General features: G+C 38.9%; 1 protein-coding gene across 1 annotated transcript in view; it reads left to right on the top strand.

Moving 5' to 3' along the window:
- Positions 1-26541, top strand: part of LOC141340678 (uncharacterized) — a 138185-nt gene that overhangs the window by 696 nt on the left and 110948 nt on the right. The window contains exon 2 of the mRNA XM_073845753.1: positions 1592-1690. Within this exon, the coding sequence (XP_073701854.1) occupies positions 1592-1690 (99 nt within the window). The remainder of the gene's footprint in view (positions 1-1591; positions 1691-26541) is intronic.

Here is a 26541-nt window from a genome sequence, read left to right on the forward strand (position 1 = left end):
AGGCAAAAAGTGAATGACGCTCACAGAGGAGCGTGAAACAAGACATAACAAAAACAAACATCAAAGAAATGTTTTGTTTTTTATACTATCTGTCTGACTTTTTTTTTTTTTTTTTACATTTGTCTTTCTGTAATTTACACTTAATTCTAAATACTGTGATTTAACTTTTTTAAGTGTGTTTGGTTAGGGTTAGAGCTGAAATTAGTAAAACACTTGGACTGGAGTTGAAGAGCAAATGTTATTTTGTGTCTGTACAGGTGCTTTTGAATAGCTGGCTATGTGGGTCAAAATGACCCACAAACATTACGAACGTATAGACTTGTCTGTATGTACATTTAACAACACATTAGCGTGTTGAAACTTTGCATGCATGTTCATGACCCCAAATGAGAAAAACCCACAAAATATCAAGAAAAACAACATAGTTTTAATAGCATTTCAGATAGATTGCAAAAATAAATGAGAGCTCATTTTTACCATCTGTAGCTGACAAAATATTTTTTCTGTATTGAAATAAGTGGGGGAAATCCCTTTTTTTGGCTTCCTAGGCTAGTAAAAAACTAAAATAACAAAATATAACCAAGAAATGTTACTATTTTGGGTCTGTAGAGTTGCCTTAGAGCATTAAAATAGGTGGGTCAAATTGACCCGGGAACAGTACGAACGTAACAATTTTTTTTTTAGACATGCCAAAACACATCGGCATGTTGAAACTTTGCATGCATGTTCATGACCCTAAATGCGAAAAACACACAAAATATCAAGAAAAACAACATAGTTTTAATGGTATTTCAGACAGATTGCAAAAATAAATGAGACCTAATTTTTACCATCTGTGGCTGACAAAATATTTTTCTGTATTGAAATAAGTGGGGGAAATCTCCTTGTTTTGGCTTCCTAGGCTAGTAAAAAACTAAAATAACAAAATATAACCAATAAATACTACTTTTTTGGGTCTGTAGAGTTGCGCTAGAACATTAAAATAGGTGGGTCAAATTGACCCGGGAACAGTACGAACGTAACAAAAATTTTTTTAGACATGCCAAAACACATCGGCATGTTGAAACTTTGCATGCATGTTCATGACCCTAAATAAGAAAAACACACAAAATATCAAGAAAAACAAGATAGTTTTAATCGTATTTTAGATAAGTTGCAAATATAAATGATAGCTCATTTTTACCATTTGTAGCTGACAAAATATATTTCTGCATTGAAATAAGTGGGAAAATCAGATTTTTTGGCTTCATAGGCTAGTAAAAAACTAAAATAACAAAATATAACCAAGAAATTGTACAATTTTGGGTCGGTAGAGTTGCCCTAGAACATTAAAATAGGTGGGTCAAATTGACCCGGGAACAGTACGAACGTAACATTTTTTTTTTTTAGACATGCCAAAACACATCATTGTGTTGAAACTTTGCATGCATGTTCATGACACTAAATGAGGAAAAGTCACCTAAATTTAAAAAGAAAAACCTAGGTTAACTAGTATATCTGACAACTCAAAAATCAAAACGGGTCAAATTGACCCGGAACAGTACATGAGGGTTAAACTGTTGTTAACTTATATTTTTTTATTTGACCTCAGACCTGATGACTCTGAAAGAGGAGAGTCAAGAACTCAATGAAACAGAAGAGAAAGATCAAAATGAGAAACATGATTTCAAAACTGAAGAAAAATCAATTAGTTGCTCACAGAATAAAAAAACATCCTCACCAGAAATAAATAAAAAAACACACACTACAGACCTTAATTCTAACATGAGAATTCAGACTGGAGAGAGACCTTACAGCTGCCAACACTGTGGGAAGAGTTTCTCACGAAATGGAGATCTAAAGACTCACATGAAAATTCACATTGAAAAGAAGCCGATCATATGCCCTCAGTGTGGAAAGAGTTTTACAAAGGAAAAATACCTTCATGTCCACATAATTCACACTGGAGAGAAGCCTTTCATCTGTAAACTGTGTGGGAAGAGTTTTACACAGAAACAATACCTTACTGTCCACATGAAAATTCACACTGGCGAGAAACCTTTCATCTGCAAACTGTGTGGGAAGAGTTTTACACAGAAACAATACCTTACTGTCCACATGAAAATTCACACTGGCGAGAAACCTTTCATCTGTAAACTGTGTGGGAAGAGTTTTACACAGAAACAATACCTTACTGTCCACATGAAAATTCACACTGGCGAAAAACCTTTCATCTGCAAACAGTGTGGGAAGAGTTTCTCACGAAATGGAGATCTTAAGACTCACATGAAAATTCACTCCGAAAAGAAGCCGTTCATATGTCCTGAGTGTGGAAAGTGTTTTACACTGAAAGGTACGCTTGATAACCACATGAAAATTCACACTGGAGAGAAACCTTTCAACTGCCCTCAGTGTGGAAAGAGTTTCAAGTATAAAACAAGTCTTGATGTTCACTTGAGCATTCACACTGGAGAGAAACCTTACACCTGTGAACAGTGTGGAAAGAGTTTCACGCATAAAGTAAACCTTAAGGTTCACATGACAGTTCACACTGGAGAGAAACCATACAAGTGTGTTCAGTGTGAGAAGAGTTTCACATGTCAAAGCAGCCTGATACGTCATTTGAGAACTCATTCTGGAAAGAAACTGCAAAAGTCAAAGTACTAAAACATTGTTTTTCATCACACTTAAAGAACAATCATAAAAATGTAAGACTTTATCTGTGTTCTTTGTTCAAGAGTGTATTGAGAAAAAAGCTGTGTGGAATCAAGGCTGTTCACACCGGAGCTGAATGTGGGCTACATCTGATCACCTTCATGAATCCTTCATCTCTTTTTGTTTCTACGTAAGGTTTTTTTGTTTTGTTTTTTACTTCTGTGGCCATACCCAACCATTCGCTTTACTGTAGTTTCAAATATTGAGTGATTACAGTATGAGATTCCCTCAAATTGTGACTATGTAGAGTATGTCACTCAATTCAATGTGTTGATTTCTCTAAATCAGAATATTAGTCAAACTTTCACCTTGCTGGGAAAAGCAACAATATAACTAAAGATTATAAATGAATTGACATCAACTGAACAAAATGATTTGTTCCCATGGATTTTAAATGTATCTAAGCTTATTGTTTAGTCAATTTAATGTTGTAATATCTGTTTATGGACTTCATCAGGAGAAGCATGAAAATATTATTCTAGTTTGTGCAGGTCTTTTATCTACACAGTTCATTCTTTGTTTTGCTTCCAGTAGCCTAAATGTACAGTAGATATACGTACTGTTTCCTTTATAATTCATTTGCTACAATAAACAATCCAACGCAGTTGGCCTTAATTCATTTTCTTGTTATTTATACATTAAAGAAAGTATTTTTAAAAAATGTATTAAATAGTTGTATTCAGCAGTACCACATTTTCATACCTCTCTATTAATGCACGAATAGCTTCTCATCAACCTATTATATCTATTTTCTGTTGCCAAGCTACATTTTACAACTCATCACTTTTAGCACATACTTTAAACACTTCTCATTCATTCTCATTTGCAAAGCATTTTTTCTGTTGCCAGATTACAGTTGAGTCATACACTGTTCACACAGTGTGTAAAACTTTTTACTCTTTGCACTTTCAGCCACTACAATCTCAGTCAGAACCTATCAGCTCTTGTCTTGATTTCATCGTGTGGTCCACTTCTTTTTATACAGCTTATAGCCTTATTTCACTTTTACCTTCATAGTGTCACGACCGCATGCAACACACAGAGATTAGAATTAAATTAAAATTCAATAAAACCAGCTAAGGCCAGGCTGGGAAAGTGGCCAAAACCCCTCTAAAACCAGCCTGCCTTCCAGCTATGACCAGCTAAAACCAGGCTGGTTGACCAGCTAAAACCAGCCAACCAGCCTAGGCTGGTTTTAGCTGTTTTTTTCACCAGGGAGGTAAGCAGGGGAACATATCCAATACAATATAAAGACATTTAAGACCGGACAAAAAGGAATGGACAAGCAGGAACTTAAATACACAAGATAATTAAACTCAGGTGCAGCAGGGAATAATTAACTAAACAAGGAAGGGAACATGACCAAATAAGGAAACTGGAACCAAACAGAAACAAATACAGGTGTAGGATTTCAGCGCGAATCAGACAATTTAAGAGAGTCTATTAGAAGTTAGAACACTTCTACAGACGTACATTCCACAAGAGGCCCGTCATAAATCTGACGTTTCATAGCCTGGCGCCAGAACGCCAGCCTGAAGCAGACCTAACTAACCAAGAACTCGCAAAATTAACACAAAGACACTTCTTCATAATCAAATCCTTCGAATAAGGAGATTGTCAAATTTGGAGCAAGTAACCAAGATTAATGGTCAAAGAGATGCACATTTTGAACATCACATGATTAAAGTCATTAGCAATATGGTTGGTTTTCCCCCACACACAGGACACAACGGAAATTCCTTCCCTAAACTTTTGACCTCCCAGCTTAGAGAACAGACCCTCACAGAAGGGCACAGAAAACTGTCTATTGATGTACATATGCGCCTAAAATGTGCTAAAGAACTAAGGAGCAACTCCTCATTTCTATGTATAACTTCCTATCATATATGTAACCCACACATTTGTCTATTATGTTTTAATCACTCATTGTGTATGTCCCTTTTGATAACTATTGAATAGTTTAATGGTTTATATTGATGTTTGATATGCACGGTCTGGAAATCGCATTCTCAAAATGTTCCTGTAATTCAATTCTTTGCGAAATGTATTATTGTCTTGTTATAGAAATCATGTCCAAATTTATCTCTGCAAAGAGCGGGAATTTGGGATCACGGGACTAATAAGATAACATGGTGATTTATGGTTTGGAAGGTGGAACCAGCAGCCCACCAATGTTCTAATTGGTCAAGACATCATTTTGGGAGGTGTCCAAAAGCTGAGTTTAAATACCAAGGACACCCTCAAATCTCTCTCTTATCTCTTCACTATAAGCTCTCTTACGTCTCTCACGCCGCGTCTTGACGCTGACTGGCCTGTGTGCCAGACGCTCCTCTAAAGGAAACATGAGGAGACCATTCCACTGCTGTCTTTTACTTTAATACTTTTATTTCTTTCCGTTGAGAGTTTCGTGTCTAGTTAAGTTTGTGCAAGCCGCGACCGACTTAAACGTCTTCGCGGACCTGAACTTTAACAGCGCACGCACAACTCTCGTATCCAGCCAACGCCCAAGAAGACATCACATTGACCGACCACCAACCAATCAGCAACCTCGGGAAAACCCTTTCTGGAACGAGCGACGAAAGGAAGTCCCTTCACAGACAAAGGCAACGCAAGTAACTTCCAGGTTCTAACTGAACTGGTGCATTTGATAAAGTTTAATAACCTCTTTGAGAGACTCAATACGAAGGTTAATTAAGTGATTGATGGTTGTTCAGGTCTAAGCAAGTGCACATATTGCTATAACTTGGGACTTCATATTTTCATTCCTTTAAACTCATTCTTTCCTCATTTTCTCTTTCTGCAACCTGTGTGAATGCGTGTTTATGTTAGATTAGTTGGTATGTGTTAGGTTTATCTAATAAATTCATATTTTTATTAAGTATCTTGTGTTTCGTGCTTACAAATTAATGTCTTAAACTGCTGATTTTGCTACTGTGCTTATATATAGTGTTTTCACTATATTCTGGATAGTAATATCCATCGCAGAGTTTCTGTTACGGCTTGTGAATGAATCGCAGGTCGACTCTTGAACAGCCGTAAAACAGCGATTCTGTAGAAATTCCCTATTGAATCATATTCGATTTCCCTTTGAGCTAAATTATAAATTATATGTGTAATTAATCCCTTTTACAATCTTACACAGGTGAAAAACAAGGAAAAATCAGCCCGTCAACTTGACATAACTCCCCCCTCCCAGAAGGTCTGTAACATAATCAACCGGGGAGGGGGATTGGCCTCCAGGGTGAATCAAGGAGCTCAGAGAGACATGGCAGATCAGTGAACCTGGGGAGCCATGACAGATCAAAGTGCTGTCCGGGGGGCCATGGTGGATCAGGGAGCCTCGGGAGTCATGACGGATCAAGGTACTCGAGGGGCCATGACAGATCAGGGTGCTGTATAATTACATATATATATATATAAAATTCATATAATTATACACATTTATATACCATATCACTATAACCTCAACGCACTCTGAGATATGGATATAGGGAGCAGATGGCTTTGCATGCTTTTGAATTTCTCTCACAGTACTTTGAAGTCATACAAAATTCAATCTACTACTACTATGTAATATGTACACACCTATATGTACAGTCATGGCCAAAAGTTTTGAGAATTACATAAATATTGGAAATTGGAAAAGTTGCTGCTAAAGTTTTTATAATAGCAACTTGCATATACTCCAGAATGTTATGAAGAGTGATCAGATGAATTGCATAGTCCTTCTTTGCCATAAAAATTAACTTAATCCCGAAAAACTTTCCACTGCATTGTTAAGAAGGCTTCAGGGCGTCAAAGAAAGTCCAGCAAGCGCCAGAATCATCTCCTAAAGAAGATTCAGCTGCGGGATCGGAGTGCCACCAGTGCAGAGCTTGCTCAGGAATGGCAGCAGGGAGGTGTGAGCGCATCTGCACACACAGTGAGGCCAAGACTTTTGGAAGATGGCCTGGTGTCAAGAAGGGCAGCAAAAAAGCCACTTCTCTCCAAAAAAAAAAAATCAGGGACAGATTGATCTTCTGCAAAAAGTATGGCGAATGGACTGCTGAGGACTGGGGCAAAGCCATATTCTCCGATGAAGCCTCTTTCTGATTGTTTGGGGCATTTGGAAAAAGGCTTGACCGGAGAAGAAAAGGTGAGCGCTACCATCAGTCCTGTGTCATGCCAACAGTAAAGCATCCTGAGACCATTCATGTGTGGGGTTGCTTCTCATCCAAGGGAGTGGGCTCACTCACAATTTTGCCCAAAAACACAGCCATGAATAAAGAATGGTACCACAACACCCTCCAATAGCAACTTCTTCCAACAATCGAACAATGCATTTTCCAGCATGATGGAGCACCGTGCCATAAGGCAAAAGTGATAACTAAGTGGCTCGGGGACCAAAACGTTGACATCCCACTAATTCTGACAAACTCCAAGAAGTGATTTTGAATGAATGCGTTGCTATCAGTCAGGATTTGGCCCAGAAGTTGATTGAGAGCCTGCCCAGTCGAATTGCAGAGGTCCTGCAAAAGAAGGGCCAACACTGCAAATACTGACTCTTTGCAGAAATGTAATTGTCGATAAAAGCCTTTAAAACGTATGAAGTGCTTGTAAGTATATTTCAGTACATCACAGAAAAAACTGAAACAAAGATCTAAAAGCAGTTTAGCAGCAAACTTTGTGGAAACTAATATTTGTGTCATTCTCAAAACTTTTGGCCACGACTGTAAACACAAACTTACGTGCTTAGCACAATATTAGCACAATAGCTAACACCTTAGCTAACATGAGCCAATCGATATAAAATCTACAATGTATCGTACACAGATCTATGCACACTGATGGGGTGAAAAAAGATTATTACTTACAAGTCCAGCAGCAACAATGCCAAGTGACCATCAGTGTCGCATCTTGTAGCCTCCTTCAACTCTTGCCAACGAGTGAAAGCCAGTCCAATGTAGACTCTAGTTCGAGCACTTTCTGTATCATGCTCTCGTTTTCTTTTCTTCGCCTCCGACATACTCTTCCTTCTCTTTGCAGGCTCCGTCATGATTATAATTGTTCAAGCTACCTCCTGCTAGGTATCTTCCATTTATATGTACCTGCCGAGTATGCTCCACCCAGAGAGCCTTGCAGGATGCTACACCTACCGGCTTTTGTGAAGCCTGGTACAGCTACCCGACAAGTCAAGTCACAGCTGTTCCCTCCGAGCCAAGTCAAGTCACAGCTGTTACCTCCGAGCCAAGTCACAGCTGTTCCTGTCACGCCAAGTCAAGTTCCAGCTGTCCCAGCCACGCCAAGTCCAGTCACAGATGTCCCTGTCACGCCAATTCACAACTGTTCCTGTCACGCCAAGTCAAGTCCCAGCTGTCCCAGCCACTCCAAGTCCCAGCTGTCTCTGTCACGCCAAGTCAAGTCCCAGCTGTCCCAGCCACTCCAAGTCACAGCTGTCTCTGTCACGCCAAGGCACAGCTGTTCCTGTCACACCAAGTCAAGTTCCAGCTGTCCCAGCCACGCCAAGTCCAGTCACAAATGTCCCTGTCACGCCAAGTCACAGCTGTTCCTGTCATGCCATGTCCCAGCTGTTCCTGTCACGCCAAGTCAAGTCCCAGCCACTCCAAGTCCCAGCTGTCTCTGTCACGCCAAGTCACAGCTGTTCCTGTCACGCCAAGTCAAGTCCCAGCTGTCCCAGCCACTCCAAGTCACAGCTGTCTCTGTCACGCCAAGGCACAGCTGTTCCTGTCACGCCAAGTCACAGCTGTTCCTGTCACGCCAAGTCAAGTTCCAGCTGTCCTTGCCACGCCAAGTCCAGTCACAGATGTCCCTGTCACGCCAAGTCAAGTCCCAGCTGTCCCAGCCACTCCAAGTCCCAGCTGTTCCTGTCACGCCAAGTCAAGTCCCAGCTGTCCCAGCCACTCCAAGTCCCAGCTGTCTCTGTCACGCCAAGTCACAGCTGTTCCTGTCATGCCAAGTCAAGTCCCAGCTGTCCCAGCCACTCCAAGTCACATCTGTTCCTGTCACGCCAAGTAAAGTCCCAGCTGTCCCAGCCACGCCAAGTCAAGTCAGAGCTGTCCCAGCCACGCCAAGTCAAGTCAGAGCTGTCCCAACCACGCCAAGTCAAGTCACAGCTGTCCCTGTCACGCCAAGTCAAGTCACAGCTGTTCCTGTCACGCCAAGTCAAGACACGGTCATTCCCTCAGGGCCAAGTCACGTCTCGTCCGAGCGTCCAGAGCCAAGTCACGTCTCGCCCGAGCATCCAGAGCTAAGTCACGTCTCGCCCGAGCCACGCCATGTCCCGTCTGATCTGCCAGAGCCATGTCACGTTGTGATTGCCAGTATAATGGACACTCCTCTGATGTCAGCTCAGGTTGCAGGCTTCCTAAGCCACGCAGAACTTTCGCTTCCAATCCAAGCAAGTCACGCAAAGCCGATGCTCCCAAGCCAAGCAAGCCACACAGAGCCACCGCTCACAAACCAAGCAAGCCACGCCGAGCTGACGCTCCCAAGCCTCTAATCTTCCAGCCCGGTGGGCATCCCATTGCCTACTGCATTACCTGTGATTGCAATCGCAATTTTGAGTGTGTGAGCTGCACACTGCGTTCCAGAGGCCTCGTCTGTCCCTGAGTCTGCTCCAGAGGCCTCATCTGTCTCTCATCTAGAGGGGGTACCACTCGCAGATGAACTCACTGTCTGTTCAACCACTGTCCATGTTCCTACTCTACCTGCTCTGCCATAGCCTTCTGCTCTGCCTACAACACCAAGGCTCCCTGCTCTGCCTGCTCTGATGCTAAACTTGTGCTCAGGAGAGATGGACGTGGCTGTGTATCAAAGGTAAAAAATTATATAAATACTGTTCAGTTTCTCACAAAAAACGATCATTTTGTGTCTTAAGACATCAATGTATCGTCACGAGTTGCAGGGTGTAATTTGGATTTGTCTGTGCATGTTTTTGTTTACTTTTAAAGGTTTGGTGCCCATCTACTGCCATTATATGGCTGGCAGACTGCACTTGTTTTCGTTAAAAATCTTCGTTTGTGTTTTTCTGAGGAAACAAAGTCACCTACATCTTGGATGCCCTGGGGGAATGCAGATAAACATCAAATTTTCATTTTTGGGTGAACTATCCCTTTAAGATGGAGGGTTGATCGAAATGGAAGACGATGGCAACTATGGTATTGAGCAGTACATCTTGGTAAAATCAACCTTGCTTATGTTGTTAAATGCTGTTGGCTAAATGTGAAGTGAAAAGGAAATTCTTCAGTTTCATAACTTGGTAACCAATTGGCTACCAAAAAACAACAGTTTCAAATGCTGCTGAACATTTGCTTTAATGAACAATGTAATGTTTGTATTGACAATGTAAATAAATTTTTTCAACAGATTGTGTTCAAAACTTGCAATCATCCTTAATAACTGGTAACAATATGAATGCAAACACTGGGAAATATGGGTCTTACAGACTTTTTCTTTAACCTTAATATCTGTGGTTTTAAAATAAAAAAACACAAAAAATAGGTGTTGTACTATTTGAAAGTCAAAATGTTTTTCTTAAACATCTATGAGATGTTTTAACTGTAAGCATGCACTCAAGAAAAACAAAATGCATGTCTCACTTAATGTGTAAAATACAAAACCCAAATTTTGGGTGTGGTATCATCCTGAACTTCCAAATGGTTTTCTTAAAGGTCGAACACATCTATGAGACATTTTAAAGGAGAAGTCTGGTGTGATATTGACCTGAAGTGTGTTGAATCATGATACCGAGTGTGAACTTACCTTTCATAGCTCATCTCGGCTCGTCCCCTGCACTCCGAAATCTGGCATTAGTTAGCCAATGCTAACAACAGGTTGTTGATGAGGGTGAATCGGGCATCGGACTAGCTATGTAAATAAATCACTGTTTTACACCATTTACGAGGCACAGAGTAGCTCCACACTTCATTGGTAGACTTCCAAGGGCCCTGACATTTAAAACGACACATTGAGAACTTTTTATAAGTACTGGCAGTTTATTTAAAAGAAGATTTATACAGACAGTTCCTTTAGGAAATTTACCGTTCGCCACCATCTTGAATTTAGGAAACTACAACCTGATAAGTTGATAACCTGATAAGTTGATAACCTGATAAGTTCCTTCCTGCTCGTCACTCGACTTATCGTGACTAAATTCAAGATGGCGTCGAACGGTAAATTTCCTAAAGGAACTGTCTGTATAAATCTTCTTGTAAATAAAGTTCTCAGTGCAGGGGACCAGCCGAGATGAGCTATGAAAGGTAAGTTCACACTCAGTATCATGATCCATTACACTTTAGGTCAATATCACACCGGACATCTCCTTTAACTGTAAGCATGCTTAAGGGGGGAAAAAAACACATGTGTCTCATGGTAAACACAAAAATAAAATTTTGGGCATGCTTTCATCCTGAAATTCCAAATAGTTTTTAACCATTTTGATGAGATTGTACACAAACTACATGAAGTTGAAGAATATGTGGGGTCAAAAACATTAAGGCAAAACCAAAACTAGGGGAATTCCTGATAGCAAACAAGAAGTCCAAACAAGTTTTACCGCTGTTTATAGGATGGCATTTAAATGTTTTTCATGCTTGTTCAATAATAATACACACACACATACATATACATATTAATTATACACACACGATACATCATATATTAGCGATAATATCACAATAATTTTTATGTAAAATTTGAAAACAGTGAATATCGAATAATTCACATTCAAGCATACTTTCCCAATAATAATGCGGCGAACGTCCAATATTAGGTATTGCCCCACAAGAGACATGAGTGCGTTGCCAGATATCAAGAGTTCAAATTCCCCAAGTCAGAGCTTCACTGTTACATGGATACATTTTCTCAAATATCCAATTGTGTGTGCAAGGAGAGGTATACATACATATATACATATATGATGCAATCTGAGAGTTTCGTTGCATGTTACAGAGCTTGAAAATTTGTCTGTGACACCACATTACAGAAAAACCATGAAGCAAGAACACAGCCTAAGGTACTTCACTAATGGAGAAACCAAAATGTTTCACTTTAGCAAGATAATCTGTCTTTATCTATGTCAATATAAAGCCAAAGACCCTGATCAGCCAGTTCAACAAACCGAGTCATGAAACTGCACCTTGGCTTTTACAATAAATAAAAAAGGTATTTCATTATACAAAGCAATAGGCTATATGCACACAGAGGCGATGACGTCCTTCCGCTAAAAACTCGGCCAGCTAAGCCCCTTCCGCTGTCATACTGCTGAGGTGATTTGTGTACCCATTGAGAGCGATGTCTTCTAAAAAACCTTTTAAATTTCTTCAAACCAGCAGCACTACCGCTGAACACTGTTGTGTACCGCTATGCCAAGCTTCCAGTAAGTACAACAGTGTATTCAGTTTTCAAACTTTTCCATCAGATGCGGAAACTAGGTGAAAATGGCTTGTTGCTATACCCATACCGTATGTAGCATTAAAAAAAGAGGATGTTCGTGAGTCAAAGACAGAGACAGGGAGACAACAATTAGTCAAGGGAGCTGTTCCATCATTGTTCGAATGGAACGATTTCACTTTACCCACTTCAAGACCAGGGGTATGGGAGAGGAGCGACCGCCGCTGCCGGTGTTGGAGGATGACACAGCGGTTGACGATGATGAGGTGTGCATGGACCACGACTACGTTTCGGCTCCAGATCCCGCAGCTGTTGATTTAGTTTTAGATGAAAATCTCTCAGATCGGAGATCCGCAGGCTGAGGAAACAAGTTGAGAAGCTGACAATGAATCAGCACTTTGGCATTTACAGGTTTCCTTCCTCTGACAAGTAGATACGTTTTTTCACAAGGTAAGGTTTCTATGGCGTAGTTTTGCTTTCGTCAACGAAAATTATGACTAAATATCGTCGTCAACGAACCTTCATCACTTGACGAAAACGAGATGAAACGAAAATGCACAGACAAATTTAAATTACACCCTGCGGCTCGTGACGATACATTGATGTCCTAAGACACAAAACGATCGTTTTTTGTGAGAAACTGAACAGTATTATAATTTTTTACCTTTGATACACAGCCACATCCATCTGTCCTGAGCACGAGCTCATCATCAGGCTTGTGATATGTGAACGCGCTCTGGCGTAGAATACGCAAGCGCCGGAAGCGATCTGTCGCATGTACACGACACTCATTGTTTACATAGAGCACAGAGATTGTGGGTATAGGCTATTCAAAATGGTAATTACTTGCACTTATCCTGATTGTTCAAACCGATCTAAAGCTGATGAATGTGGCTGTGTATCAAAGGTGACGTGGGAAATTCATTGTTAAATTCTCTTACATAAAGAAAACAAGTTGTTCAGTGGCCTAAGTTAGTTATTAAGTAAGTTTCATTTTTGGGTGATGTATTTCTATAAACTGCATTTGTGCTATACAAAAAGTTGTAATATTATAATCACAGACAACAAATATGTACTTACCCAACCATCAATATCCGAAGTCATTCTAGGCCAGTAGTACCTTTTAGAAATGGCATCTCTTGTTTTTATTTGTCCACAGTGAGCACCAAATTTACTCAAGTGGAATTCCTAGTTGATGAATTCCTTCATCAGTTGTTTTATGTAGTGCAGCACTCCATCTGATTATAATTGTAAAATGCTCACTGTGTGTGAGCTTCATCAAAAGAAACAAATGTAATTAGAAACTTACTTTGAATAATGTAGTTAGCTGTCCTTTTAATTACAAATTTTGCAGATTTTGTTGCTGCAGGTGGATACTGGTTTTTAGAAATGTAATCCACAATTTCTTTGTAAATAGTAGGATCCATTTTCAAATAATCCTCAATATACAGAATGGTTACTATCGTTCACAAAACACTTTTTTAGGAGTACACCAAACAATCATTAAATTCATCACTTAGGACACACTTTTAAAAGCTGGAATGGGTGTTGAAAGTGCCCTTTTATTGGTTTGGCTGGGTATTGCCAACCTGTCTTGCATGGGCTGCTAACGGGCCTGAATGAGCTGCTGAATTGAATCAGATGTGCTAGACAAAGCCCTCTGTAGGACAGAGGCTCATTCTTCATACGTTGCTTAAAACATCCGAGATGAAATGAGACATCCAAGATGATATCCTCGTGCTGATGATGATCCGGCTAATTGGGTTCTTCGAACACACCTGTTGTTGATGATTAGTATGGCTGGATTGAGTTATCTGAGATAATTGCGCGTTCATGCGTTGGTTTGAAAGGCGATATGTATCGATAGTAGAAACACTGATCACAACCCCTTCGATTGGTTGGCGAAATGGCAAAAGAGCGAGCTCAAAGTTTTCTCAAGCAGAGCAAGAGCTTTTATTAGAGGGTTATGGAGAATTTCAAACTTTAATACAGACACCGGGAAACACAACAAATGCTGCAAAAGCCAGGAGAGAGGGCTGGCAAATTAAATGTGTTAGTGCTGCCCATGTTACATGTTTTTTCCTTGATATGTTATTTTATTTATATTTTTATTTTTATATACACTACCGTTTAAAAGTTTGGGGTCAGTAAGACTTGTTATAGTCTTTAAAGAAGTCTCTTATGCTCATCAAGGCTGCATTTATTTGATTTTAAAATACAGGGAAAAAAATGTTTTTACAATAATTCAATTCAATTCAAGTTTATTTGTATAGCGCTTTTCACAATACAAATCGTTGCAAAGCAGCTGTACAAAAGTTTAGGCTTCTACAATATATTTAGTAGCTTATTAGTGGTGAATACTGTATGTTAAGTCGATGTACATATGATATAAATGTTAAAATCAGTAACTGTGTAATCAAACAGATGATGAACACTAATTGCAATGATTATGTGCTGTGATTAAACTTGTAGGAAAATTATGTAGTGCTGTATGTTGTTTCAAGGCTGGCATCATCTGCGGTCCTCTGAGGGGTTGGCATCATCTCTTCTTCTGAATCCAGACTGAATCTTGTGTAAATCCTAGTTACCACGGGATGGAAATCCCTTGGCAGAGACAGAGAAACAAATAGAGAAATAATTAGCGTAGATGCTGTTCCAACTTCCAACCAAACAAAAATGGTGTGTTTAGCCCAAGCTGAAGAATATTAATGTGCATTTGATCAGATGTAACTGAATTACAACGTTATGAGATACATTATGTGAATGCTTGGCTAAAGAGATGAGTCTTTAATCTAGATTTAAACATAGAGAGTGTGTCTGAACCCCGAACGTTATCAGGAAGGCTCTTCCAGAGTTTGGGAGCCAAATGAGAAAAGGCTCTCCCTCCTTTAGTGGACTTTGCTATCCTAGGTACTACTAAAAGTCCAGAGTTTTGCGACCTTAGGGAGCGTGAGGGATTGTAGCGTAGTAGGAGACTAGTTATGTATGCAGGAACTAAACCATTAAGGGCCTTATACAGATCTGGCCATTAAAAATGCGTCTATTTTCACGCGGCAGCCTGCAATTCAGCACGCGTTGCCACGCGTCGGCCTGCAGGGGCTTTTTTAGATTTTTTTAAAACGTTGTTGCGCTTCATATAATATCCACCAGGAACAACATTCTGTGGCCAAACCCTGCATAAAGAGGGCTATTTGGACTGTATTTGTTATGTCTGTTGTTTCAATATCTGGCGCCATAATCGGTAATTCATTCTATATGTAACGGCAAAGTATTTATAAATTCGTTTCCTTTTTATTAAGTTAATTTAGAAAAAAAAAAAAAATTGGGAGCATTTTTGTTCGTTAAAGGTAAGCTTTTTGTTTCTTAAAGACCAAGCGGCAAACAGTGAGTTGACCTACTCTATGTTTCAATTTGCCTAAAATAAAATAATAATAAATAAATAATAATAGATATAAATATGCGCTATTAGGTGCATATCCAATCGTTTGTGCGAGAGTGCAAAACACATTTTTAGGACAAGCTCGATCAGTTACATTTTTTTCAGTGGAAAATATTTAACCGTTATTTTTTGTCAGACATGATATAAAATATGTAGAAAGACTAAAATTACTACTTAACGAAAAAAAACAAATAGAAAACAAAAACTGTTTTATTATGTAGCTAGTCCGTAGAGATGCAGTTCTCTCTAAAGGCGCGCGTCCAACGAGGATATGAGGAGGACTGTAAACTGCATCATCACTGACTCAGAAAACAGTAGTTTCTAAATAAATAATTAAAATATCTCCTTACTATTAGACAGTCATGGTATTTACTTTTGCCAGTGTTTTGTGGTAAGCTTTAAACACGGAACCCTTCCAAGCTGTGCTGAACGTGCGCTCAATGCTGCTGACAGGACCGTCCGAGCCACTCTTGAAAGTCATGGTAGCCTGGTCTCGTGTTTCCCCCAGTGCTGCAATTTTTTTTTAATCACCACTGAATGTCTAAAATATAATTTTAGCCCGCATTTGATTTTTGACGGACTAAAATGCAGGGCTATAATACGTCTTAAAAGTGGAACATGAAAATATAATGGATGTACTGCAAAAAAAGTTTTATACTCGACATTGTTTCCAAATGGTTAAATGTGAGATTCTGGAAATGAGCATTAAATTTAGCGTGAACGGTCGGGTCGGGAAGAAAATTATTCTAAGTGGGTATATATAGGCTATATATTCTAAGGGTATATCTAAGGGCTAGAAAAGCACTTTGTTACAGCCAGACTATTCAGATACTTCAACATCAAATAAAAAGTTATTCATAAGCAGGAGCAGTTTCATTATTGTTTTCTTTTCTTTTTTCCTGATAAACTTTTATTAGACTGCATTGGAAATAGAAATGTTAAGTTAGTTTTTTTGGTAACACTTTACAATAAGGTTCATTAGTTAACATTAGTTAACCACATTAGTTAACATGAACTAATAATGAACTGCACTTATACAGCATTTATTAATCTTTGTTAATGTTAATTTCAACATTTACTAATACGTTATTAAAATCTTGTTAACATTAGTTAATGCAGTGTGAACTAACATGAACAAACAATGAACAACTGTATTTCCATTAACTAACGTTAATGAAGATTAGTAAATACAGTAACTAATGTATTGGTCATGGTTAGTTTATGTTAGTTAATACATTAACTAATGTTTAACTAATGAACCTTATTGTAAAGTGTTACCGTTTTTTTTTCCCCAACCGACGTCGTTAAGTTATTATTAACCGACAAGATTGTGTTAAATACATTTAAATTTGAACTGATTGGTGGCTGTGACACATTAAAAACAGCTAAATTCGTTTTCGGGGATTAATTTCACACAAGCAAAAAGCAGCATAAACATCAGAACATCATGCGTAGAGCTTTTGCACAGAGAAAAACCTAAGCTGTATATAGAAGAAATAAATATGCCCATATGTGAAATATATTTTTCTGAATGAATAATAAATTAACAAAACAAAAGAGAAAAAAATAACAAGTACAAAATTACAAAATACATTATAAATTTCAACATTTTAAACCAACAGCAAATGAAGATTTGAGAGGTAGCTCGTCTTTTTCATACCATTTATACAATTTAAGATACACTTTATTTGATTGATTTGTGTAAGAGGAGAAATATAAACTATAGTTTGGAGTGTTCATTTATTTTAAGTATTAGTAGTAGTAGTAGTAGTATTTTCTTTAGATTTCTTTTTGCATTTTTTGTGCTGTACATTATGATGGCGCGCTGCCCATGCAGTTTATTTATTTATTTATTTTTTCTTAAAAAAAATTTAAAGGAAAGGAAACCATTTAGATTTGGCCTTATGTCCATGTAAGTACTATAGCCTACCCTATAGACAAATGTAGACAAATAAACAGAAGGCTCATTTTTCAAAACAATAAAGCTTTTATTATATGACAGACAACCAATACAAAATTATCACAAGTGCTAAGGACTAAGATATCAGGATTAAATGATATCTGTTTAAAAAACTGTTTAACATGAAAATTATAATTTTATTGCATGTCGCGGTGTTATGTGTTGAGACACGGTGTAATACAAAGAAACAGGTAAGACAACTCTAGATCAGAGAGTCTCAAGCCACCCCCTTCCCCTGGTTTGCATTTGTATAGCTCCAGTAATCATTTACATATAAAAGCTACACCGAGGCCAAGGTGACATGAATCATGGGGGGTGTCAGGTGCTAAGCCTTCCACATCAATTTTTGGCAGTTCCCGACAATTAGACAATTTGCAAGAATATTTAGTATCACTGGTGTGAAAATGCTGTTAGATGCCGGTGGAGTAAACGGGAGTTGAGAAAGTTGAAAGTGAGGGAGTTTCCCTCCACTTTCATGGAGAACATTAGGGAATTGCTTTGCGCTGTCTTTTTTTTTTTATATTTGTAGGTAAGTGTGATGTATTTGCGGTCATGCCTGCTTTCTCTGATAAGGAAGTCCTTCTGTGTTGAAATAATGCTGCGTGCAGTGACGGACCAAACTGATTGGTCGAATTTGCGGTAAAGTCGCGGTGATTGGATGAAATTGCAAGGCCGCTAATAAATCGCGGGAATTGGCGTGAATTGGCGTGATCGCAACATCGCGAGTTTCTGGAGGGACTGCCTAATACAATCCAAAATATGATAATTACAGCCTTCCACAAAGCCGCCAATGTTGGTGGTAGAATTGAGCAAGTAACTGATGTGCACAAATTAAACCCATTTACTGATGTTAAAATGCTAACAGAATCCTTCATTGTGCTTCAATCAAAAAACAGTGCACTTCCTGTGAGCTCCCTCTTCAATTCATGATATACAAATGTGAAGTTCTTACATTGTAAACAGAGCAAACATTTTGTCCATAGTCCATTTTATTCCTTGCACGTTTATGCATTAAGCTCAGTCCAACACAATATAGCTAGCTGACACTGTAAAGTGTACCATGGACAAAATGCATTGCTTTAAAATGTGAATTAGAATTTATATCATTGTTGAAGCCCTGTATATGATTCTTATTGGAATCCTTTGTGGGATTGCAGAGACACAAAGAGGTGCACGTTTGTAGAGTAATTTACAACAGCTTTGGTTGTGGCCAATCAGAATCAAGGACCGGAACTGTCCCTTCTAAACATTTAGTTTGAAACTCTGTCCATACTAAGGCGATCTGTTATGCTTCTCTTTATTGTGAATCTTTATTTTTTGACGGAAACTGTTTCCACACTGATTGCATGTGTAAGGCTTCTCTGCAGTGTGAACTCTCATGTGTATGTTTAGGTATCTTTTATGAGTGAAACACTTTCCACACTGTTGGCAGATAAAAAGGCTCCCTTGTAGTGTGTATTTTCTGGTAACTTTAAGGTTTCCACTTTCATTGAAACTCTTTCCAGACTAAGGGGATCTGTAAAGCTTTTCTTTATTGCACTTTTTTATGTGACTTGCAAGGCTTCTTCGTTGACTGAAACTCTTTCCACACTGGTTGCATGTGTAAGGCTTCTCTCCAGTGTGAAACCTCATGTGAATATTAAGGCATCCTTTACGAGAGAAACTCTTTCCACACTGTTTGCATGTGTAAGGCTTCTCTCCAGTGTGAATTCTCATGTGAATGTCAAGGCCTCCTTTTTGAGTGAAACTCTTTCGACACTGTTTGCATGTGTAAGGTTTCTCTCCAGTGTGAACTCTCATGTGAATGTCAAGGCCTCCTTTTTCAGAAAAACTCTTTCGACACTGTTTGCATGTGTAAGGTTTCTCTCCAGTGTGAACTCTCATGTGAATGTCAAGGCCTCCTTTTTCAGAAAAACTCTTTCCACACTGTTTGCAGGTGTAAGGCTTCTCTCCAGTGTGGATCTCCATGTGCCTTTTAAGGTGTCCTTGTTGTTTGAAACTCTTTCCACACTGACAGCAAGTGAAAATACTCATAGTTCCTGTCTTTTCAGCTGTTTTTTGTTTAGAAGTCTTTTCAGACTCTAAGGAACAAACAGATTTTTCTCCAGATATGAAATCATGAAGACTCCCAAACTGGTCTTTCTCTTCAGTTTCATTCAGTAGTTCTCTCTCCTTTTTCAGTGCTGTTAGGTCTAAGGTGGAAAAACAAAGAAATAAAAGTTAACCCCAGTTTAATGGCACAAAGCAATTAACATCAAAACATGTACAGTGCAATGCACTTATTTCAGTGTTTTATTTAAAAAAAAATTGTAAAATTTGCAAATCTGCAGAACTATTATATTGTGTCAGCGCTTGTTTACTTGTGTAAACCTTGTCCACTCCTGACAGCAAAATAATTTTTGTATGACTTTCTAACATTTACATATTCTTATGAAGAATAAACACTGAGGAAAACACAACATCTCAAATATATTAAATGGTACAAATATATTTGCCATGGTGGATCAATTTGATCTATAATTGACATTAAGGACTGCTTTAAGGGTGCTTTCACATCTGTGGTTCGGTTCATTTGGTCCAGACCAAGGGCAACAAATGATACATTGCCGTTTTGGGTCCTTTTCACACCACACTGATCGCTCTGGTCCGAACCAGTTGAAATGAACCAAAATGCAAAATCCAAAATGTGACAAAATCCACATCACTCGTTGGCCAGATCGTGTCATTGAACCGCTGATCTATAATAGAGAATTATATAGATCAGCGTATTGAACGTATTTTCTAAACTGTTAGGGGCCGTTCACATGTCTTTTGCGCACTCAAGCTCGTTATTTCCAATGTAGACACGCGGTATGCGCGCTCAGAATGGAGACGCGCAGGCGGTGTGACGCGCTTGTTTTTTCCATTCGCGAACGCGCCGCATCGAGATAAAAAACATTTCAACTTTTCAGAATGCTGCAAGCCCACCGCAGATCATGTGACATGAACCAACCAATCAGCTTCATCCTTTCCCTTAATAACATTGAAAGCACTGGCAAGTTGGAGAAACAGCTTATCATAGCTGTACAGGAATAAACATTTTTGAATAAATATAATAGCAGAGCTACTGCAAGTGAATTTTAATGCTGAAAATCCATTTATCCTTTACTGAAACTTTCGCGTATTTATGGAGAGCACAGGTCATAGTTGCTTAGCAACGGCAGACGACACTGGAGCACACAGCTACAGAGCAGTTTGGAAAGAAAGAGAAAGCAGCGCGCCTAGCGTTTTCCACGCGTTTTAGGCGCGACGTGAACGGCCCTTAAACAATGGGAAAGATTGTGATGTTCTTGTGAGTTTTCGAAAGTTGGGACCTACATGATCATCAGACCAAATTTATGAGGCTCCGCACCTCCTCACAACTTTGTCCACGAGCTGTCATGGGGCTATGTTGCGAAAGCGCTAACTGTCAACAAATACTTGTACTCATCCCATAATGAACAGCACAGCGGACTACGGCAGCTGGATTAGTCCAAAAAGGCGCAGTACTTTTTGCGGTTGGGTCTGTTCTAGTTTGGTTCATGTTCTCACCACAAACGAACTCTTCAAGGAGGTCTCGGTACGCTTTTTTGGTACGCTTTTGGTGCGTACTCGAGTGCGGATGCTACATTCACACCTGCCCAAACTAACCGCACCAAGAGGGAAAACGAACTCTGCGATTCAACCGAACTAAATAAGGCAGGTGTGAAAGCACCCTAAGAATAAGCGTGCACATCAGATTCTCTTGACTCACTGAACCTGGATCAAATTAGTGAGATTTTATTAACTTAAATGGTCATTTATGGTACAACTTTAACCCTGATAGATTTGTTAAATTATTTCAGGTCCCGCTTTGGATTTTAAGGTTTTCTGATCGTCTTTGAAACAGCCTCCAGAGCTCGACATTAAGCTTTGATATGTGCTTGTCCTTTGGACAACTAAATCAATTATCCATTTGTTCAAGTAAAAATTTTGGCAACATCCACACAGTCAGAGCTTTCCCTATCCAAGCTTTTTTTACCCTCTCATCTCAAGAAATATAAGTATGTAGCGCAGTAATTCTGCAACAGAGATACGCTAAAAATTTAATTTTGGCAATGGCCATAAACCGTCACAGTTTTATCAGCTCTATCAGGCAAGGCTCCAAAAAGTATCAAAGAATTATTTAAAATAATTTGCATAGCATGTGATTTCAAGCATGCAGATGATCTGATGAAGAGCCTGCGTGCAGGGGTGGATTAAGGTTGTTAGGGGCCCCTAGGCTGCTCTTAGTGTGAGGCCCCCCCTACATTCCTTCAAGTGGTGGGCCACAACAGTAAGAATTTATTGTGTATATATATATATATATACATATATACATACATGGGCGTTGGAATCAAAATTAATGTGGGTGGGTCCTCCCCCAGAAAAAAAAAATACAGTAGTATATGCCATATTCTGTAGTCTGGTGCCTTTTACTTAATGTGTTTTTACCTTTTACACAATGCAAATAGGCCATATTTACAAATATTACGAAAGACAGCTGTTGAAGAACAATTTCAGTGGCGCAAGTGGGAGACCCGAGTTCGCGTCCGCCTTTTGGTGAAATCATTTTCGAAAATCGTCTCCCTTTTCACTTATCACATCGGAAAGGCATTTGTTTATTTGTAAATTAATGAAATAATTGAAAAGTTGAGATAAAGTATCAACTAGGGTTAGGTGTATCTGAGCAGAAGTTACGCTGCTTTACTTTGCTGTGTCTCACGACCGACTAGTGTAACAAATGAGGCACACTATGTAGCCTACTCTTCACAAACAGCATATACCGAAAGATCGATTGGGTTTTAAGAAATATTAGTCTATAAAAATGAGAATCTATTCAAATCGAGAAATCGATTTTTTTACCCAGCCCTAGCATGTTTTGTTGTTTTTGTCACTCCTGAGTGTGGTATTGAACACGAAAAGTAACGCAGTTTCTGTTCATCTGTTCTCTTCATAAATAAATGCAAAAACCTATACAGTATGCTTGCATTATAGGTTCATTATTAAAAATGAAAATTTGAACAAACATAAAAGCAATCAAATGTATTATTATAATATGAAAATTCAAATGACGGGTAATAATAGATTATGACGGAATTTTTACGACCCTGTCCGTCAAAATGACAGACAATCAAAAAGTCTAACGCAACCTCTGATATATAGCCTATATATATATATATATATATATATATATATTTACACAACAGTAATTAAATTTCAGTAGTCAGCTCCCAAATATATTTTTAGGTCGCACAGATTATATTTCAGGAGCATATGCGACCAAAATGGCTTTGATTGCGAGCATTGATGTTAATTTCGAGCCTTGATGTTTCTTGTAATGTAAAGCCATATTTATTTCTTGATTTTGGTGTCTGCGTTTCAAAGCCATTTCCCGCGGATGTGGTGACTTTTTATAAGTGCGGACCCGAATCGTCCCGCGAGCTGTTCGTTTAATAGTCGACTCGGAAGAAAGCGAACATTTTGACAAAAACAAAAAACGAGGCGGAAGAAATTTTGCCACAATAAAATAAACATAGATGAAACACTGCATTGTGGAATAACTCCCCAAATTCCCTGAAATATTACCTATAACATGATGAGCTAGCTGCAGGCGTTTCAGCTTGCTCCGTTCCGGCAGTCTGCGTTGGATCTTGTCTTCGACTGGATGAAGATTCAGCAGCTTTGAAATATCCAGTCAATTTACGATTTTTTTTATATAGGCTATCTTGGTCCCGTTGTTCTCTTAACTTTAGTAATTTACGTTTTTGTGCTCCACTTTCATGCTTCCTTTCTGCCACTATGCCGTAGTATAGGCTACTATATATAGGCTATATATATTTTTTTAAATATATATTCTAATTTTGTCAAGAATTATAAAAAACGGCAGTAAGCTCATAATTTAGTCTAAAATTTAGGCTAAAATAGTCTAAATATTAGTTTTAAAAAGTTATTTTTAAAAAGCTGGTTATGTCTAACCTGTCTTTGATGTTTCTGCGCAAGTTCAGCAGACAGTGGTTCGGGTTTGTTTCGATCCGAGCATGTGAGCGGAGAGCGCATTTCTGAATATACCGCTTGCTCATTCCACTCAGGGTCGCTCGCTCAACCCAGAATGGCCTGCAAATATGTGTAATAAGGGCTGCCTCCGACTAAAGTTTTTTTTAGTCGACTAGTATAGTTGTTCATTTAAGCCATTCGTGGACAAATCGCCCCTTTATATTAATTTCATTTCTTAGGCTATATACCCGATAGATGAGCTTTTACGTAATATAGCGCACTCAAGCGCTGCGGCTAATATAGCCGCACTCCTGTGTCGCAGCAAAGATGAAGTTGACGATGTGGTCTCGCCATGAACACCAGAGAAAAAAAAATTGTCTGGCCAATCCGAGGCCCCCTGAACACGTGAGGCCCCTAGGCTGCAGCCTATGTAAGCCTGTGCATTAATCCGCGCCAGCCTGCGTGCTTAATGGGATAGTTCTCCCAAAAGTAAAAATTTGATGTTTATCTGCTTACCCCCAGTAGGGATACTGTGAAAATACCGGTATTTATTTTTTTTAAACGGTACAATATCAAAAGTTTGCTCAGTTCGGTATTTCATCCGCTGTTCCGATTTTCACCACTATGCGGCAGTGTTCCGCAAACTGGCGTAAAACCGGCAAGTGTGATAACAGACAAACGGCAATCACACAGATCACACAGATGAAACGCGCTCTGCAGCGGTCAAAGGAGCTAGCAAAAAAATGAAGACTGAAAAGATATGTACATGTGAACCCATTTTATTCAGTCCCAAAATCACAATCCAACCTGTATCCTCTACTCTGTTGGGTTTTTTGTTGTTGTTGTTGCATTCTGGTTGCATTCCCATTTTCTTTGTGATAAAGACTAAAAAAAATGTGACCCTGGACCACAAAACCAGTTATAAGGTTACATTTTACAAACCTGAGGTTTATATATCATATGGAAGTTGAATAAATAAGCTTTCTATTGATGTATGGTTTGTTAGGATAGGACAATATTTGGCCAAGATACAACTATTTGGAAATCTGGAATCTGAGGGTGCAAAAAAAATCTAAATACTGCGAAAATCACCTTTAAAGTTGTCCAAATTAAGTTCTTAACAATGCATATTACTAATAAAAAAATACATTTTGATATATTTATAGTAGGAATTTTACAAAAATCTTCATGGAACATGATCTTTACTTAATTCCCTAACGATTTTTGGCATAAAAAAAAAAATTTCTATAATTTTGACCCATACAATATATTTTTGGCTATTGCTACAAAAATACCCCAGCGACTTAAGACTGGTTTTGTGGTCCAGGGTCACATATATTAAGAGATTACTTTATTTTAATTAGATCTCTTCAGTTTTGTTTCTTCTAAAATCAAAATTGTAGTTTTTATTATTTTTTTAGTAACAATTTCTTTGCACAGTTGTTCATAGAGTTTTCAATTCACCTATATTTGCCTGTTTCCTTTTTTTTTTTTTTTTTTTTACCTATGGTATCGATTTGGTATCGATACCAAGGTATTAGATCCTAGTATCGTACCGAAGTCAAAATTGTGGTATCGAGCCATCCCTAACCCCCAGGGCATCCATAATGTAGGTGGCTTTGTTTCTTCAGCAGAACACAAACAAATATTTTTAACTCAAACCACTGCAGTCTGTTAGTGATTTAATGCCAGTGGATTGGCACCAAACCTTTGAAAGTAAAGAAAAACATGCACAAACATATCCAAATTACACCCTGCAGCTTGTAATGATACATTTATGTCTTTTATGACACAAAACAATAGTTTTTTTTGTGAGAAACTGAACAGCATTTATATCATTTTTTACCTTTGATATACATAAATGTCCAATTAAGCTCAGCATCTGGCGTGTTACTTGTGTACATGCTGGAAACCCAAACGCCGGAAGGGGAAAATCAGTGAAATGTCAACAGACCCGGATGAGTTTGCGCAAGCAAACATAATCTTTTAGCTTTAAATTGGTTTGAACAATAAGGATAAGCGCAAGTAATTACCATTTTAAATAGCCACTATACCCAAAATCTCTCTCGCAGTTTCACACATAAACCGATCGTTTTGTGTCTTAGGACATCGATGTATCGTCACGAGCCTCAGGGTGTAATTTGGATTTGTCTGTGCGTATGCGTTCATGAGCTCAAGGGTAGATTATTGTAATGCTTTATTGTTTCGTATTATAGTCCCTCACGTCCGCTGCGTTCTCAAAATTCTGGCAATTTGATAATACCTAGAATATCAAAATCAACTGCGGGCGGCAGATCATTTTCTTATCTAGCGCCTAAACTCTGGAACAATCTACCTAACACTGTTGGGGAGGCAGACACACTCTGTCAGTTTAAATCTAGATTAAAGACACATCTCTTTAACCTGGCTTACACATAAAACATTAACACATTCCTATAATTCAAATCCGTTAAAGGATTGTTAGGCTGCATTAATTAGGTCAGCCGGAACCGAAAACACCTCCCATAACACCTGATGCACTCGTTGCATCGTAAAAAGAATGGCATCTACGCTAATATTAGTCTGTTTCATTCTTATTCCGAGGTCACCGTAGCCTCCAGACCCAGCCTGTATCCGGATCAGATGGTCACTCCAGTCCCCCGGATCCAGTCCGTACCCAGCTTAGATCGTGGATCACCACCTAGAGATGACTTCAATAGCCGTGGATGTCAACCAGATGAGCTCCAAGGCGGATCATCAATAAAGACCTCGCCAACCTTGACGGCCATCGGCGCTACACCACAGGATCCTGATGAGTTCTCTACAATCAGACATTGGTACAAACTGTTGTTTGGTCTGGCCAGAGGAGAACTGGTCCCCCGACTGAGCCTGGTTTCTCCCAAGGTTTTTTTCTCCATTTCTGTCACCTGTGGAGTTTTGGTTCCTTGCCGCTGTCGCCTCTGGCTTGCTTAGTTGGGGACACTTTCCAGCGATATCGTATACTATTTGAACTGAACTCACGATGATATCACTGAATTCATTGATG

Source organism: Garra rufa, chromosome 1 (genome assembly GCF_049309525.1).
Source record: "Garra rufa chromosome 1, GarRuf1.0, whole genome shotgun sequence".
Taxonomy (NCBI): Eukaryota; Metazoa; Chordata; class Actinopteri; order Cypriniformes; family Cyprinidae; genus Garra; species Garra rufa.